Genomic DNA, 17315 nt, shown 5'->3' on the forward strand with positions numbered 1-17315 from the left:
ATAACAGCTTCAGAAAATAAAAGTACACTATTTAAGATGCCGACAAAAAAAATCAAGGCTAAACAATGCTTGGGATTTAAAAACCTGATGATAAGGGATGGGAAAATTGCCAAAATCCTCGTAGAAAGAGTAGTTTAGTAATTTGAAAGATATTAGTGCTCTTTTTTATTGTTTCTCTCTATTTTGAGATTTCAAACGTATCAGTGAGCAAGGGTCACTATAGTTTTTATAGTGATCTCTATCAGCATATATCGAAGTAAATAGCGAAAATAAAAACCTTCATACTACAAAATGCTTAGGATTTACAACTCCTGGCGATACATATTTCTCTTACATCAGAAGATACGAATTAGTAATAACTAATGACAAGATATTATAAAAAAAAATGTGAGAAGTTCAAAGAAGAATGTATATTCACAGCTAATGCAAGATTTCATAACACAATTATAGTACATACATGTACAATATAAATCAACAGTTAATATGTACATACAAAGGATGAATTATATATAGGGTATCATTTGATGATTTAATAAATAGGGCAGTCACATAACACTAAATGAATGTGTTGAGAGTTAATAATAATTAATTATCATCATTCGTAAGTAAGGAATTCGTTTATAAAAATAGAATGTGTTTGACAATCTTTATTGAGAATTAAATAATAATTATATATTTTTATTTCTTGGTTATTTGCATAAATCATTATGAATACAAGAAATAAGTCATTATTATAAACAAATAAAAGAGATCTTAAAAAAATAAAAGGAAGGTAATTCGATGTATGTCAGTATTCATTAACTTTTTCGCTAGAGTCGTTTAATTTCTTTATTCATTCTTGGATTGATTTTTGTTTGTTTTTTGTTTTCTTAAAAAAAGTCTTTAGTAATTAAAAAATAACCTCGGAAGAGATAAACATAACAATAAATAGATAAATATAATATAGGAAAGAGGGGGAAAATAGGTAGGGAAAACACAATTCAAGCTATAATAATCCTGATATTTTTTTGTGTAGAGTAATTTTCCAAGGCAAACAATATTATTACATTTTAATTATTATCATAATAGGAGAAAAAATATATTTATAAAAATCTTGGAAAAATATAGTTTATTTAAAAGATGGTGAAAATAATTAAATAAATTATTTCGAACATGACAGCAAATCTCAAGAGGAAAAAATTACATATAATCAATATTATTACTACAGTAAATAAGTCATATGTTCACTTTGGCACCGTAAAGTAGTAAGGGTAGTAATTGATAGTAAAAAGACGAGGGTCAACAACGTAGATATTATGTAAAAGGTGTCAATTAATTAGTTTAAACTAAATGGGGGACTACTACGTTCATTATTATAGGAGTGTTTCAATATATATTAAAAATAAAATCATATTGTAATTTTCAAGAAAAAAACTCATTCATTGACCACAAATAAAATGAAGAGAATCTGACAAATTCTTAGCTGCTAAAATAATCGCTAAAAAGTGAACTAAAATATATGTAGGTATATAAACAGTCTACTATTCAAATTTGATTTCTTTGACATGTAGAAAATAAATATTAAAATGTGGAAAGGATAATGTGAACATGTTCAAGTAACACAAAACTCTGGTAAAGGTTTGACCTTTCCTTCCTTATAAACCTTGAGTATTGCTTGACATACAAATCGATACTGAGTTGGAGTTTGAATCATACTAGCTCGCTGATCTCTCATAACACGGGTCAAGTCTAAAGGATATACAGGTTGATTAGCTTCTATTAAATTAACTGCAGTCTCCATCAGAATCAATACTCCAGTTCTTCCTATTCCTGCTGAGCAATGAACCACTGTGGGATTTATACTAGCAGCTCTATGTGTTCTAACGGTTTCGACAAAGTCAACAAATTCATCAGAAGATTCGGGAACTCCATGATCAGGCCAAGAAAGATAGGCCATTTGAGAAATGGATCTCTCTTCTCCTTCTTTATTGATGAGAGTGAAATCCCTAAATGCAAAATTGTCATGTTTTTTCTCTCCAATACATTTAATTACAAGGCCAGTTGACTCAAATTCCATTTTTTCATCCAAATCAGGCCAATATTTATGACACTTAACTCTTCCTTGCTCTACTATAGTCGTTAACATAATTATCAATGAAGTTTGTGCATCCCAAATCATGAACCAAAAGTCAGGACATGTAGTACTTAATGGACCTTGGGTTGCTATATATCTGTTGATGATACCCGATCCTGGTACTGTCATGACAACATGGTTAGCATTAATATAATCTCCAGAAGGGCAATTTCTAATGTTCACTCGAGTTTTGTCGTATGGAGAAATGTCTCGGTATCTATTCTTACTCAAGTTATCAATTTTATGACATTCAGTGATAGAAAGATTAGGATTGCGACGATAAAGTTGCTCAAACTGGCCGTTTATAGCTCCAGACTCTAAACTCTCTTCAAGGAGAAGCATAGACTGTGATAAAGCTTGCGTTCCTGGAGGTGCTGAGACTATGCGAGGAGTTTCAGGTACATACTGGAATTCAGGTTCCTCCACGTCTTCGCCAATGTAAACATTCTGCAAAATATAAATAAGTACAGAGTTAACAATAAAACTAGAATCTATGAAGGAAACATTATGGAAAATTACCTGTCTAACAGCAAGTATTAATTGTCGAGAATGTGGTTCACTACAGGCTCGAATGAAACTCACGACCTGATCATGAGTATGATTAGATACATCTCTTCCGTTAATCAAAACTACTTGATCACCCTCATTTAATTTAGGATAGCACCTACCATAGAATAAATATAAACATATTTATACAAAAAATCAGATGGAGTATTATACAAACTTACGTATCAGCAGGAGTATTAGGACCAACTCGAGATACAATTATGGGCAGATCTTGATCTGCTCCTCCTTTAACGTTAAATCCAAATCTTCCAAACTCATCAGCAAATATTTTTATATATACAAGACCTCCACCACTCTCTCCATCAGACAGAATAGATTGATTGTTATTAATCATATTTTCTGTTGATTTACATTTAAGAGATTCTATGAATGGACTATTGTCTCCATTAGTCAAAGTAGAAGAAGAAATTACAGAATTTGAGGCAGTATCACTGTTTTGTGTCGATGCAGTCGTCGATAAACTCGATTCGTCTATTAATGAGTACAAGTTTAGTAAATTTGTAATATTGTAACAAGAAATAATTTAGCATTTACCTGCATAGGCTAATCTGACTGTGGCTAGACTTGATGCAATTCCACCTCCTCCAGTCAACAAGGTTGGTTGAAAAATGGACTGTTGTTTAGGTTTGATGATAGAGCTAGATGATGATGGATTTGAGGATTTCGAAAGTCGACTTAAGGAAGAAACATTTCTTTGGCGAGAATCTAAAAACCCACCTAATCATTAGAAATGGTCATATCACATCAGTTAACTTAAAATATTCTACAGCAAAACATAGTAATCTCAATCATTGTTTAGAATAATCATTTTTTTTTAAATAACATAGTCCAAATATGGACTAAAAATTACATAATATTTGAGATTTTCATTACTTTGAAGTTATATCTTACCCTCATCATCAGACATAATATCCTCCTGCCATGCCTTTTTGGGCAATTTAGTACTAAGACTTTGAACTCTATGATTAAAACTTTCAATAGCGCGATGAGCTAGAGATCCAGAGCTACTGTGACCCCTTTCAGAGGGCGTAGTTGTAGTATTTTCTACGATAATTGGTGTAACTATTGGAGCACTAGGTTTAAGACTTCCACCGTTACTATGTACACTTGAGCCTATGCTAGATGTTTCTGGAGATGCTAGACGAGGAACTCGGTTGGCAGAATTCTGGACCGGAGTTTCAAGATTAAGTGGTAGTGTTCTTCTGAGAAACTTTTAGAATGAGATCTTCCAAAAGGCGACGTGTGAATATCATGTCTTGAACTATATCTAAATCTAGATCCTAGAGTCATTAGGAAACGTCTCGGGGCCGTTGAGGTACTTGGTGTTGCATTATTAATTCTAGGTGATGAATGAAGACGAAAGAAAGAATGATGTTCAACAGCAGACTTCCACAGATTTTTACAAGATCTATAGGATGTTAAATTGAAGCCTAAAAGAGTGTCATAGTCCTCAGTTAACTCTTTGCGTAATTGAATAAAAAATTGTTTTCTCTTAAAAGAAATTTTGACAATTTTTGACCAAGAAAAAGTATTAATCCTAAGGTTATTTTGAAAAACAACTAGACCTATGCAAGTTACACCTAACTGAATGTCACGTCCATTAGAATCTTTGCCATTATGTAGATTTATACCAAACATTTCTAAGCGCTTTGCATGCTCTAAGAAATTGAATTCAGAGTCTGCTGGATTTTGGCCTTTATGTAATTTATGAAGTTCAGTGATACGACGATCTACTTCTTCATTAGATTCAATAAAATCATTTAAAGACGATGATGAACTTATTTTTGTATCTTGCTCAGGGATATATATGCAATGTTTTTTGAGGTCATTGAATCGTGTTAAATAATCCGTATGACACATATCTGGATCATAATCTCCTACTGTAGACTGGACAACGTAACTCGTAAGAAGACACAGAGTTGAAGAAGGGGCTTTAAGGCGACCTTCCATTAAGTCTTTGCGTACTTGTAAGTAAACGTGATAGCGAGTAAATTCTTCTTTTAATTGGGACGGATCTGAAGTAAATAAAAATGATATTTAATAGTATGATATGAAATTTAAATGAAAGACAATGAATGAAGAAAAAGGTCTTACCAGTTACATAAAACTTGACTCTAAAGTAGAGGGTAAGTAGAGAGCCTTTCGTGTTGGAGCTTATTGCATTTTTGGTTTGTTTTTTTATCATTTTATGAGCATCAAGCCATCTTGACACTTCTGGAGAATGTGACAATGGAAGTGGTCCTCCAGTATCACAAAAGACCAAACCAAAGTATTCTCTTTCAGTCAATTCTAAATGATTGAAAACAGATTCCAATAGCACAGAGCCTTTAGATTTTTTATCTACTTCAAAAGTATGAAAACTGTCATCTAGGAACATAACCCTTGCAAGTAAAGTCTTCCGACCCGAAGAGGATGTTGATAATGAAGAGTTGGTGGATGAGTTTTTGTTGTTATTATTATTGATGTTGTTGTTGTTGTTTGTACTTAAATTATTATTTCGACTTAGTATACTTGAACTATTAGTGAGGGTTGATGATGCGACAGATTTTGTGGAAGCAGAGAAGTGATGAGGAGAAGTGGAGGATGATATCGAGGGAGCAGAAGGGGTAAAGCGACTTGCCATTAATCCCCCCTTGCTCATTGATTTACTCAGAGAATCAAACATGTTTTTTTTATACTTCTTTTAATTTATCCACATCTGAAAACAAAAATGCAAATACTGTTAAAACTATAATATATACGCAAAATAAGTGCAAAAGTTATTGAAAGGGAGAAGAACAGAGTATGTGACTGCAAATGAGTATGATTATAGTATAACTGCATGATTCATCCAAATTATACATTCATTGTCCCATATTAATATAAAGTCATGCAAAAATAAATAAATCAACAACAGCAGCGGATAGTAGGTGTAACTACAGATAATTATGTATGTACATAGAGTGAGTGAGTAAATACCTATAATTATATCAACTAAGGAAATGATAAAAGATCAATTAGTCAATACATAGTGTCTCTTACAAAAATCTATAAAAAATAAAAGATAAGATGAGTTTCTATGGGAGACCTCTCTATGAATAATATTTCTTGTGGATTATAACTTATCAATTTCGCATATTATACATATTTATTAGTGTTAGGTTTAGGTATGAAAATCCTAGACCGGTCTGAGACCGTTATGATTTTTGTAAGACCGAACTAATTCGGTCATTGAAAAAAGTTCAATCCGGATCTGTTTAATTTAAAATTCGGTGTAGACAGATTCTATCGATAAACTGTTGATGATGTCATCCGTATTTCAAAATTGTGAACATCCGAACAATAATCCCATAGGAATTTAAATTTGTAGCATAAATAATAAATCATATTTGTACAACTCAAAAATCAGGATGGGTTGAAAATTGGTCCATAGTTTGAGACAGAAAAAAATGGGCAGCTATTAAATTTCTATCTACGGTCTGGGCAGAAATATTGGTCTAAATTGGTCTAGAAAAATCAGCCAAGACCAAACCAGGGAAAAAATTCAGTCTTAGACCAAGACTCAACACTAAAACTTATGCACTAAAGAAAGGAGAATAAAAACTAATTGTAGTAGGCCGTTGAAGACTTTGATATCTATTATAACACATAACTTCATGACTTTTCTTCCATTAATTCAAGATATTTCAAACTATACAACATTTATCTTCGAAATCACATCATAATAACCGTAACCTAATTCACTCATTTCAAAGTTTTTGAAAATAAATAAAAACCTCCAAGTTCGACCATGAATCATACCCAAAAACATGATATATCATGTACTAAAGAAAGGATATTATTATAGCTAATTTAAAAAATACACCACCTATAGAACGAACTTGACTTGAATCAAGAACAAATAAGGGTCACACAGAACCGCTGGCATAATCACCAACTATTTTCATTCATGAATAGAAACATAGACAAATATGAATGACTAATAAGTAACACACGTACATCAAGGTCATTAAGATATAAATAATATACAATATAGTAGTACAGTACACGAGGGAAATTTTGTATGCTAATTTATATGGGTAAGTCATGAGCCATTCTCAAAAAAACAATACTTCATAAAAGTCAACTGCTACTATTTTTCTTTTTATCCTGATTAAAACATGGCCAATACAAACATATGCATGAACTTTCACTGCATTATTGAAACTATAGAGAACTAAAATATAATGTATGACAGTGATATTTTTTAGTAGAAGTTTCATTCAGCTTAAGAATCAGATAAATACCTAGGAGTAACTAAGTATGGTGTGTGTAAAACAAGCAGTCAATAAGTCATTACCTTTTTTTACGACACAAATGTAAGATGAGCAATTAATCAACGAAAAAACTTGTAGGTTTTTACAAATAACAAACAAAACACATGAAGAAAAACAAAAATAAAATATCGTCCAAGTGTTTATTTGAAAATTAAACGGGGAAAATACCTCTTCAATAGAATACGAAATACTTGTATGTGCTTATGTATTTTGAAAAGGAAGGAATAGATTCGATAGACCGATATATAACTATGAATGTGCATAAACAATTAAATATAATCTCAATCTTGAATTTAGAGAAAAACAACACAACAATAAAAACCAAAATAAAGTACTATTGGAAACCACACTAATTACACGCTTCTTCCATAGGATAAAATGTAAATTAGAGTTTTGCATTTATTTTTATAAACAACATATGTGAAATAAGAGAATCCTAATTTATTTTGTGTACTTCATATATATAAATGTGCATACAGGCCTATATTTTATTGGCATAATTGATTTCACAATAGACTTAGTATTCAAATTTGTTTGATGAGTTAAGATACCCAAAGATTTTAGCCATAGTTTTTAATTTTTATTTGATTTAAGAGATTTATATTGTCCTTGAACTGCCCTTAACAAATAAAATCTATACAATTCTCATCCTTTTATTGGCACAATCAACTTTGGCTACCTTAAGAGTGCAATTTGCTAGTTTTTGGTTTGATGGGCTACATATTTTAATAGGATTATTATTATTATTACCAACACTGCTACTACTGTTGATGTACTTATTCACTGGTGGTGATGAAAGGAAAAGGTAGGGAAACATACTTGTTTCACTCTCATTACTGTATACCAATACCATATTAGGAGATGAAACTTTTGTTCTCTTACAACATATTATATATACATATAATATGTAGAAGGAGATTGGGAGAGAGAATAGGGTGGAAGGGACGATAGGTATGTACTATGTATGTATATAGGTAATCAAAAAAGTAGAATCATTAGATAACTAACACATTGTGGCCACAACTACCACTTACTTCAACTTCCCCATGATTGATAATAATAATAATAATAATTCCCCTTCACTTTCTCCTTTAGGCAATGGTAATAATGAAGTGTCTTTCCGTACTACTATTAGTAGGACTACTTCTTAAGACATAGAATTAAGAAAGAGGTAAATAGTAGAAGGAGAAAAAAATAAAATAAAATAAACGAAACTAATAATTTCAACAAAAAAAATGGGGGGGGGGGTGAATAATTTTAACTTTTTACCTGGACTCTTAAAAAAACAACATCTAATCTCATAAGTGTATGTATTTATTTATCATTGTTCCCCTCATATCATCAACAACACAGGGATAGGGACACAGTAGTATCTGTTTATATATATAATACATACATATATTGGTACGATATGAGCAATCTTTCCCTTTTCACTCATCGCCTCATTAGACTAAACAACAGAGATATATGATTTGAATTACAATGTGATATGTGGTGCACATGTAGTATTGCAATTTATTGTTATATCTAGGGATGAGAAAATTGTCTAAATCTTCGTGAGTGTAAATCAAAAAGAAAAGCATACATTAGTAACATATCTACTGATAAATATCACTATCAAAACTATAGTCCACTTTGCTGGCTTATAAAATAGGAAGGAATCATTAATAAGTGCAGTAATGTCTTACAGATAGCCAATATAAAAATGTATGCTTACGAGGATTTTGACAATTTTTACATCCATAATTATATCCTACTACATAACATAATTAAATAAATGACTTATAAGCCATTGTTGATATGAAATATTCGTAAATAAATAGATTCCTATTCAACTATTATCTTTATATATATATATATATAAAACAAGTAAATTATTTCATAGGTCTGTCCCTTCCCTCAAACATCATCCTTCACATCATTTAATTGATTTTACAAGGTTATTATTTGAATACTTGAGATGGATAATAACTTCTAGCAACTACGTAATAATATGAATTATTATATGAGACTTGAAACTGAGTCCTTTCTATTCCTCCAAAGTTTTGAAGAGTCCCTTTGAATGAGGAATAAAAGAGTATGAATAAGTTGAGAAGCAAAAACTGTTAGAAAGATTGCTGAATGTTCAAGGCTGTTGTAACAACCTTCGAGTGATCATTTGAAAACTTGCTAGTTGTGGCGGGTTGCCAGAGTGTGTATTTAGCAATTTAGGAAAGAGACAGTGTCTATATATGTGGTCCGTCAACACATAAACAATCTAGAATGATTTTTCTCACAATCAAGTGAATATTACATTAGTATTATTGGACGAATGAAACTACAAATTGTACTATTAACCCTTTGGGCATGCCGCAAATTGCACTTAAAGTAGCCAAATTGATCGTCACAATAAAAGAAAGAGAAGTAGATGGATTTATTTTTGAAAGAGCATATCGGGGCCAATATAAGTTTCTTGATCAAATTAAATTTTTAAGCTATAGCTAAAATTCTTGGGTATCTACACTCATCACAGTAATTTGAATAAATAACCTATATTTATTTGGCTGTATGTAGTTCTGAAATAAACCAAAAATGGTGTTTTCTCAGTTTTTTTGATTTTTGTTCAAGATTTTTTCTATGTTGAGGGGCCACATATGGAGTATCCGTACATGACATAGATCCGCTTTCCTTTTCGAACCCACTTCCACAACCTTTTCAAAAATCACAACAAAGAAATTCCTCACTGATTTCCGCAACAAAAGAAATAGGCAGCCACACACAATGATTAATGATTAATTCGCACTTGTACAAACCAATAGTACCAAAGATGATCCGTTTCTTACCTCAGAATCCAGAGGCATCCTTGCCAACAAAGGAATTGACGACGGAATGATGGAGGCTCCAAACCATTAGTCATAGGAGAGAGTCATGACGAATGGATGAAAGAGGAAGTGGCGGCGGCGAAGGTTTACACCATGATCCCAGTTATCCTAGCTCATGAGACAATTCGGAGTAGTTGAGTAGCACTGATAGTAACTTTTAATTGTTTTTTTGTTGTTATTGTTGTAGAAGTAAGAGAGAGAAAAAATATATATTTCTTTCCTTCTCTTTTTCCTTCCTTCTAATTGCTGTTATTGCTGCTGCTCCTGCTGCTGCTATTGCCTATTATTATTGTCTCTTTTCTAGCTAGCTAGCTCTCCCTTCAATCACAGCACACTTCAAATTCAACTCTGCTCATCAAAGAGTTTCTTTCTTTCTCTTTTCTAATTCTCTCTCTCTCTAGCTCTCTCTTCATCTCCTAGCTGTTTGATCGAATGCTGTGTCTACTAACTGAGTTTACTCTTTTCCCCTTCTCCGCTCACCCCCTCTCCTCTACTCCACTCTTTAATTCCATCTTCCTCTTTTATTTCTTATTGGCGCTAGCTGCCAATCCTCTTCTTCTTCCTTCTTATTAGCCACAAAGCGGACACCGATGGTAATAATAATATAATATGAATTCAGAATAATTTTAGTCAAGAACCACAAGAGATAAGGGGTAGAGGTAGGGTAGAGACAGCTGTTGAGTGTAGTCCCCAAATTCAATTCATTTATTATTTTTTCTCGAAGAGATCAAATATACATATAGTGTCAATAGACATTAGGTTAACCCAATATTAATAATGAGTGCATAGCTGAGCCAAAACAATGGAAAATATAGTTACTTTTGTTATTATACATCAATCATAACTGACCTTGCATCCTAAATTTCTATAAAAGTTGAAAGGTTCTTTAATGAAAAATATTATGAAATATAAAATTAGAAATACCATAATGAAAATAAAAATAGCGCCCTCTAGATAAATATTGATTTGTTTCACTTTTATAACATCACAAATAATATTGAAGTAAAAGGAATACAGTCAACAGCTGACTTATTTATGTCTCGAGTCCTTCTCTAGTAGTAGTACTTGTAGACTTGTGAAGAAATAGTTTACAAAAATATTCGAATTGTATTTTAAAAACATAGAGGACGCTTCAAATACCTTTATTTTTTTAAATGTTTATTGTAACAAAAATAATTAATATTTTATTTAAATTTGAATATAATTTTATTCAATCTTTCCCAATATTAATAATGGATTCGGGAGATTATTCTGACTAATTCCTTTCAAGAATTAATAATTATTTATTCTTAAATTAAATAAGATTCGTGAGTATGCTCCAAACTTTGGTCTCTTAACTCCTCTAACTTTTACGTTTTGCCAAATTGAAATGATATACAATTTATTCACTTTAAGTAAAATTTGAGAATAATACAGTAGACTTAGTATTTGTTTACTATATTTATAATACTATCCCAAATTAATTATCTTTAATAAGAATAATTCAAAAAAGTATTTAAGATCCTCTAGATCTACGATATAAATTATCAGATTACTGATAGACCTAAATAATAAATTAGTCATCATATTAAAGTACTAAGCGAAAAAACATATATTTCCCATGTTAGGACATTCCTCACTCCCCTTCTTAATTTCATTACCAGCTTTGTTTATCGTTTCTTGCTCGGGGTCACAATATTCATGATTTATCTAAGAATATTTCCATATTTGAAGAATTTTGTAAAAATTACCACTCAGGAGGTACAATTATAGGTTATTAAAGTTGGTATATTCAACCTGTGACTATATGTATTTTTGTTATTTAAATAATATACGCTTGTAGTAATGACTTGTGGGTTAATGGATGTGATCTAATCAATAATGAGATGCAAATTAGGTCTTTAATTTTTTAAATAAATGTAGGATAATGGATACAAAACTATGTTTACGAGTTTTGGTCAACTATCAATTTTCTCTTGTCTGCTGTTGCGGCGTCAAAGAATTTACCTCACTATTGCACAATATTGTCACTCTATGTATTTTATATATTTGATATAACTACATATATTAAATCATAATTCATGATGATTATTTGTATTTATAAATATATTTATTCTAATTAATGAGGATATCAAGTATTTCCTTAATTTTTGAATGTAGTATTGTACGAATGGGTAACTCCATTTCTATATTTATCTGATTAAATGACGGAGGGCTTGCAAAGCTGGTTACAAATAGGGTTGCCAACTCTCTGAAAAATAAATAAGGGACATCTCATTGGCAGCACCAGGACGGGTGCCATTTTTTCTAAATATGATTCTTTTTTTAAGGGATGGTTGTCAACCAATTTTTTCCTATTTTCCAATTTTCTAACTATTGGAACCTGAATTGAATGAGATGCATATTTTTTAGTGACATTAACACAATGAACGCATTTTATTATCGAGCAATTCACTTTAATAATAAAAAATCAACTGAATAAAATAAGAATCTTTTTTAGACAGAAACCTGTCTTGCTTACATAAAACTGTATACATTAATATAAAAAAATAGATAGAAAGTATGCCTTAAATTCTATTTTCATGACCATTTTTTTAAAGTATTACGGGACAAAGTTTGTCTCATTTCAGCTCAATACTGGCATGTTGCTTGTTTTCTAAATTCCATTTTTAAGGGACAATTGGCAATCCTAGTTACAAATATGAAAAAACTATTAAGTTAGTCGGCTACAAAAAGTAATAAAATTAATGGAATAGAGACTGCGTGATTACTGATTATAAATATGATAGTAGCTCGAATCTTCAATAAGAAATAAAAGAGTCCTACTGGTGGTGTGCTTTATTCTTTAAACCAAAGTAGTGAAATGGGGCTGTTAGCTTGAGGAGATACACAAAGTCCTGTAGTTATATTTATCCCTCGCAAGATGTCGCTTTGTATGATACAACAGATGACATCGCTCATCAGTATCCCTTTCCATTATGCTGTAATCCGACCGTAACTTTTCTTACCTTGACGGAGTTTATCTTGTTAATTGATTTAAAAGGATGAATTCATGGAGGCTGCGAAGTTAATTATGGAGTAATATTCAAAACTCCTACCGTACAAGAAATAGTATCGCCACGACAACTACCTTATACTAATATTGATCACGTGGTACTGTGTTTCGCTACTTTGTTTTAAAGTTTTAGCTATAAGTGTGATGAATGGAAAGAAGTGTCCCCCTCTGGCGAGCGCTTGTTGAAAGAGCTCCAAGTTATTTGAGTTCTGTTTTTGCTGCTCCTGAGCTCCTTGCCTGAACTGCCGGCCTCTGTTCATAATTTTCTGTTTCTAATTCCATCCTTAGAGCTACTGTGACTGGTAACTGATTCTTGTTGACACGGCTTGGGGTTATCTATCGACTATCCTGGATCGATCTCCTTTCGGCTTAGCCTACCCAGTAACCCATGAACGCATCAGGGCATTCTCCGCCAGGTCAGTCCTCCTCCTGGAACATGTATCGAGTTGGAGACTACGTGTACTTCGAGAATTCCGCTTCCAACTGCTACGCCATTCGTCGGATTGAGGAGCTAAACAAGGGAGGGAACGGGAACGTGGAGGCCCGTGTGATGTGTTTCTACCGTCGCTCCGAGATCCCTTCCTCCCTCCTCCCTCAAGCGGACAAGCATCATTGGGGAGATGAGGATGACTTCGAGGACGAAGAGGACGAGGAGGAGGAAGAGCAACAAGAGGACGGATCCCGGCGTAGGAGACGCTTGACGCGTGCATGGCTCAAGGAACGAGAAGTCTTCCTCTCTCGACAAGTGGAAACGCTTCCGGCGACGCTGATTCGAGGGAAATGCTCTGTGACACTTCTTTCGGAAGTGGAAACCCTGGAGTCCTACGCCTGCCGAGAAGATGCTTTCTTTTACGCATTGGTATACGATCCGGTTCACAAGACGCTCTTGGCAGACCGAGGAGAGATCCGTATCGGATCTGCCTACCAAGCCACGGTCCCTCCTCTTTTGGCCTCTGGAGAAAGTGATGAACGAGATGAGGCTCTCCTTGAAGAGCGTCTTTGGAACACGGATCATCGCATAGCAGAGGAACAAGTCGACAAATTCCTCATCATTTCTCGTAGTGTGGGTACCTTTGCCAGAGCTCTGGATTGTTCCAGCTCTGTGAAGCAACCCAGCCTTCATATGAGTGCAGCGGCTGCCTCAAGAGACATTACTTTATTCCATGCTCACCATCTACTTCATAAGCATGAATATGATATTGCTTCCGCTCTAGGAGCCTTAGTTCCTACAACGGGTCCCATGCTTTGTCGGGATGAAATGGAAGATTGGTCAGCAAGTGAAGCCAATCTATTTGAAGAGGCTGTCGAAAAATATGGAAAAGATTTTAATGATATCAGAAGAGATTTTCTACCTTGGAAATCAATGAAAAATATTATTGAGTTCTTCTTTATGTGGAAAACAACGGATCGCTATGTTCAACAAAAGAGGTTGAAGGCCATAGAAGCGGAGTCTAAACTAAAACAGGTTTATGTTCCACCTTACAATAACAAAAGCACTCGACTCACTGGGTCAAATGGAGAACTTTTTATCAGAGGCAAAGATTGTGATGCATATCCCAATCTAAGTAAATATTCATGGATCAAGTATAAAAAGTATGGAATTTTTGTCTCTTCATCCACAATAGAAGACAGTTTCATTTTAGACAAATCTACTTTTTCGAGTTCAACTGCAGCCAAATTAGCCCAACTCAGACCCGGTCTTATTATTGAACCTGGATCACCTGCTGGTGGAACAAATAAATCAGGCTCTGGAAAAACGCGAGCAGCATTTTATTTAAAAACCACACCACTTACTAGAGCTTCTCGTCGAATCTGTAGAGGCATGATTAATATTCATCATTTTGCTCGTAAACCTGGTACACCTATTGATATGAAGGGAGTAAAAGCCGATGCCATCAGTAAAATGTCTGGTATGTCGGAAAAGAAAATCCGTCTTTATAACAAATTTACTCAAAAAAAGAGAGTAGATATGAGTGTTGTTGTCCAACGCCTCGGTCAAAAAGATATCGGTCGACAAGAATGGCTTATTCTTACTCCAAGATCACAATTACCTAGACCCGTTAGAGAATCCTTTCCTCGTCCTAATAAGCGATCCGATGGTAGCTACATATACGATAGGGTTCCCAGCTCCTATCAGTCGACTCCTAACCATAACGCAATCTTGTATAAGAAAAGGGCTTATGACGAAAGAGGGCCCGAAGGTCCTGCCTCCAAAGTACTTCGGCCTGATGGCCGTCAGCACATTCCAAATGTTGTTCCACCTAAAGGTAGAGTCGCTACTTTGACTAGAATCCAAGGAGGACATAAGCAGGTCATCTCTTGGATGGATGCACCTGATGATGTTTTCTATAAAGCAACGATCACCACAAAGAAACTCAGAAAAAGATTACCGGTTGTTCAGCTTAGGAGAGCTGCTAGAAAACCATTCAAGAAAGTTATCTCATTTCCTGCTTAAAGATATTTTTATTTAATATGATGAATTTGATACATTGTTGTTTCCGTCAAATTTCCTCGTTCATTATGTCTGAGGAATTATATTTATACATTTAAAATATTAAGAAACACATGTGTTCATGTGTTTTATCCAATAATATTCAGTATATTGTGTTACTTGATTGTACCTTCCTAAATTATTATCATGAATTTCGATTTTAAATTAAATTCTAGATCATTGTATATTGTCTAGTATTTATGTTGCTATTGTCGACATTTGGACTAATAATGCCATTTATACATTCGATTTTTACGTTCTTATTATTGAAACGTTGTATTTCCTACACATGAATTTCCTGAGATATCAGATCATATAAATAATATATGTACATTTTTGTGAATTAGTCTTTTTTTTCTTTACATAATTATATCGATTTAGAATGAGGAATAGACACAAAGAACAAGTATACTCTCATTGGTTGTCAAACTTTATCTATAAGTGTGTTTTTCTAGACAAACATTCCAGTTCGATGTTGATCTCGTTCACAAAGTATTGGAGCTCTGTCGCAAATTCTAAAAATGCGGAGGAAAAAAATTAGAACGATGTTAAAGAATATATTAATGAAAAATATAGATGTGATATCTTAACAATTAAATAATTCTTAATTTAAAATGAAATAACATTAATCAAACCTGACTTTACTGCTAAAGATCAAGAATATAAGTTAGACGATAGCACTTCAATTACACATAAATAAATAAATTATTTGTAATTGAAAAATAGTTTTTGCACTCATAAGTCGAAGCATTCTTGATACTACTTTTTAATATAACCGATTTGTATAAATTTTATAAAATATTAATGATCAAGGCGTGTTGCAACTTGCATCGAGAAGTAATGATATATTAACTATAAATTGGCAATTAATTACCTTGAAGTTCAGTTTCGTCAGATTGACCTATATAAAATAGATTTTGCATAAAATTCAGAACCTTCTTTAGTCTATGACATCGCATACTTTGTATTTCAGCAATCTGAGATTTGAGAGAGGTAATTAGTTGTCGTACAGATTCAACCAGTGAATTTCTTAAAGCATTTATCATTTCTATCTCCTAATAATGGTTATCAAATTACGAAATGAATATTAAAATATATACCTATTAAATAAGTGTAAATACATTTTTACTTAATTCATTGGACTGATCCACCAATTTATGGATTTTGGGGAACATCATAATTTCAGACTTTGTAGGTGAGCTCAAGAAAGATGAGTTCACAAATTTATCTTGACAAGAACCATAGTTGATAGAGTAAGCAGATTCTTTAATAGTTGATAGCCCAGTATACATAACAATACACTTTTAATTTATTCATATATTTGACCATGAAAAACGGTTTTGCAGTTTTAATCTTATATTTATTTAAATGACGTCATTTATATTGAAATACACAAATTATCATTATTAATTTTTCATCATAATTTATGATGAAAAATCATCAACATTTCAGACTGTTGGAATGAGGTTTATTTTAATTGAAATAGACTAGAATACATTAATTTGAATACTATTTACGCCAAACCAAATTATAATTAACACAATTGTTACAAAATTATACATTAGATACTTGCTATGATGATCAGCTCTTCTCTTTCTCCTAGAAATATCCTTTTCGGATTACTTATTTCTATAAACTCATTAAATATTGGTGCTATTTTTAATTCATATGTTGACTACCAGTGATTAGTTTACATTAAGGATAAATACTAAACAAAACTCGACCGCTATTAAATGAGTTAAACAGCGGCAGAATGTTACAACTTTCCAGGAGGGACCATGTGTAAATCTCAACACCCCTAGACTAGGATGCCTAATTAAACAAATAGGATCATGGAAGAGTCTTTTTGTAGTTACAACCTAAAAAAGTTTTTTTTTAATTATCCAAAGATGCTATTATCATTCTTGATTAGTCAATTAAATTCTCCTTCGGCATAAATGTTTACAGCCAATTA

At 32.7% G+C, this 17315-nt stretch overlaps 2 protein-coding genes across 2 annotated transcripts; one reads left to right on the plus strand and one right to left on the minus strand.

Moving 5' to 3' along the window:
• Nucleotides 1–395: 395 nt before the first annotated feature.
• LOC121118863 (tyrosine-protein phosphatase non-receptor type 4-like) lies at nucleotides 396–10328 on the minus strand. The gene is given in 8 exon segments (XM_040713459.2): nucleotides 396–2560; nucleotides 2633–2777; nucleotides 2842–3151; nucleotides 3215–3397; nucleotides 3572–3875; nucleotides 3878–4695; nucleotides 4775–5378; nucleotides 9798–10328. Coding segments are annotated over 7 exon segments (3300 nt in total). The 5' UTR covers nucleotides 5346–5378; nucleotides 9798–10328; the 3' UTR covers nucleotides 396–1591.
• A 2420-nt stretch (nucleotides 10329–12748) lies between these two features.
• Nucleotides 12749–15704, plus strand: MTA1-like (metastasis associated 1-like). Its single transcript, XM_040713457.2, has one exon. It carries the CDS (start codon nucleotides 13259–13261, stop codon nucleotides 15323–15325), a length of 2067 nt encoding a protein of 688 aa, XP_040569391.1. The 5' UTR covers nucleotides 12749–13258; the 3' UTR covers nucleotides 15326–15704.
• Nucleotides 15705–17315: the final 1611 nt, after the last annotated feature.

Source organism: Lepeophtheirus salmonis, chromosome 5, assembly GCF_016086655.4.
Source record: "Lepeophtheirus salmonis chromosome 5, UVic_Lsal_1.4, whole genome shotgun sequence".
NCBI classification, from domain to species: Eukaryota; Metazoa; Arthropoda; class Copepoda; order Siphonostomatoida; family Caligidae; genus Lepeophtheirus; species Lepeophtheirus salmonis.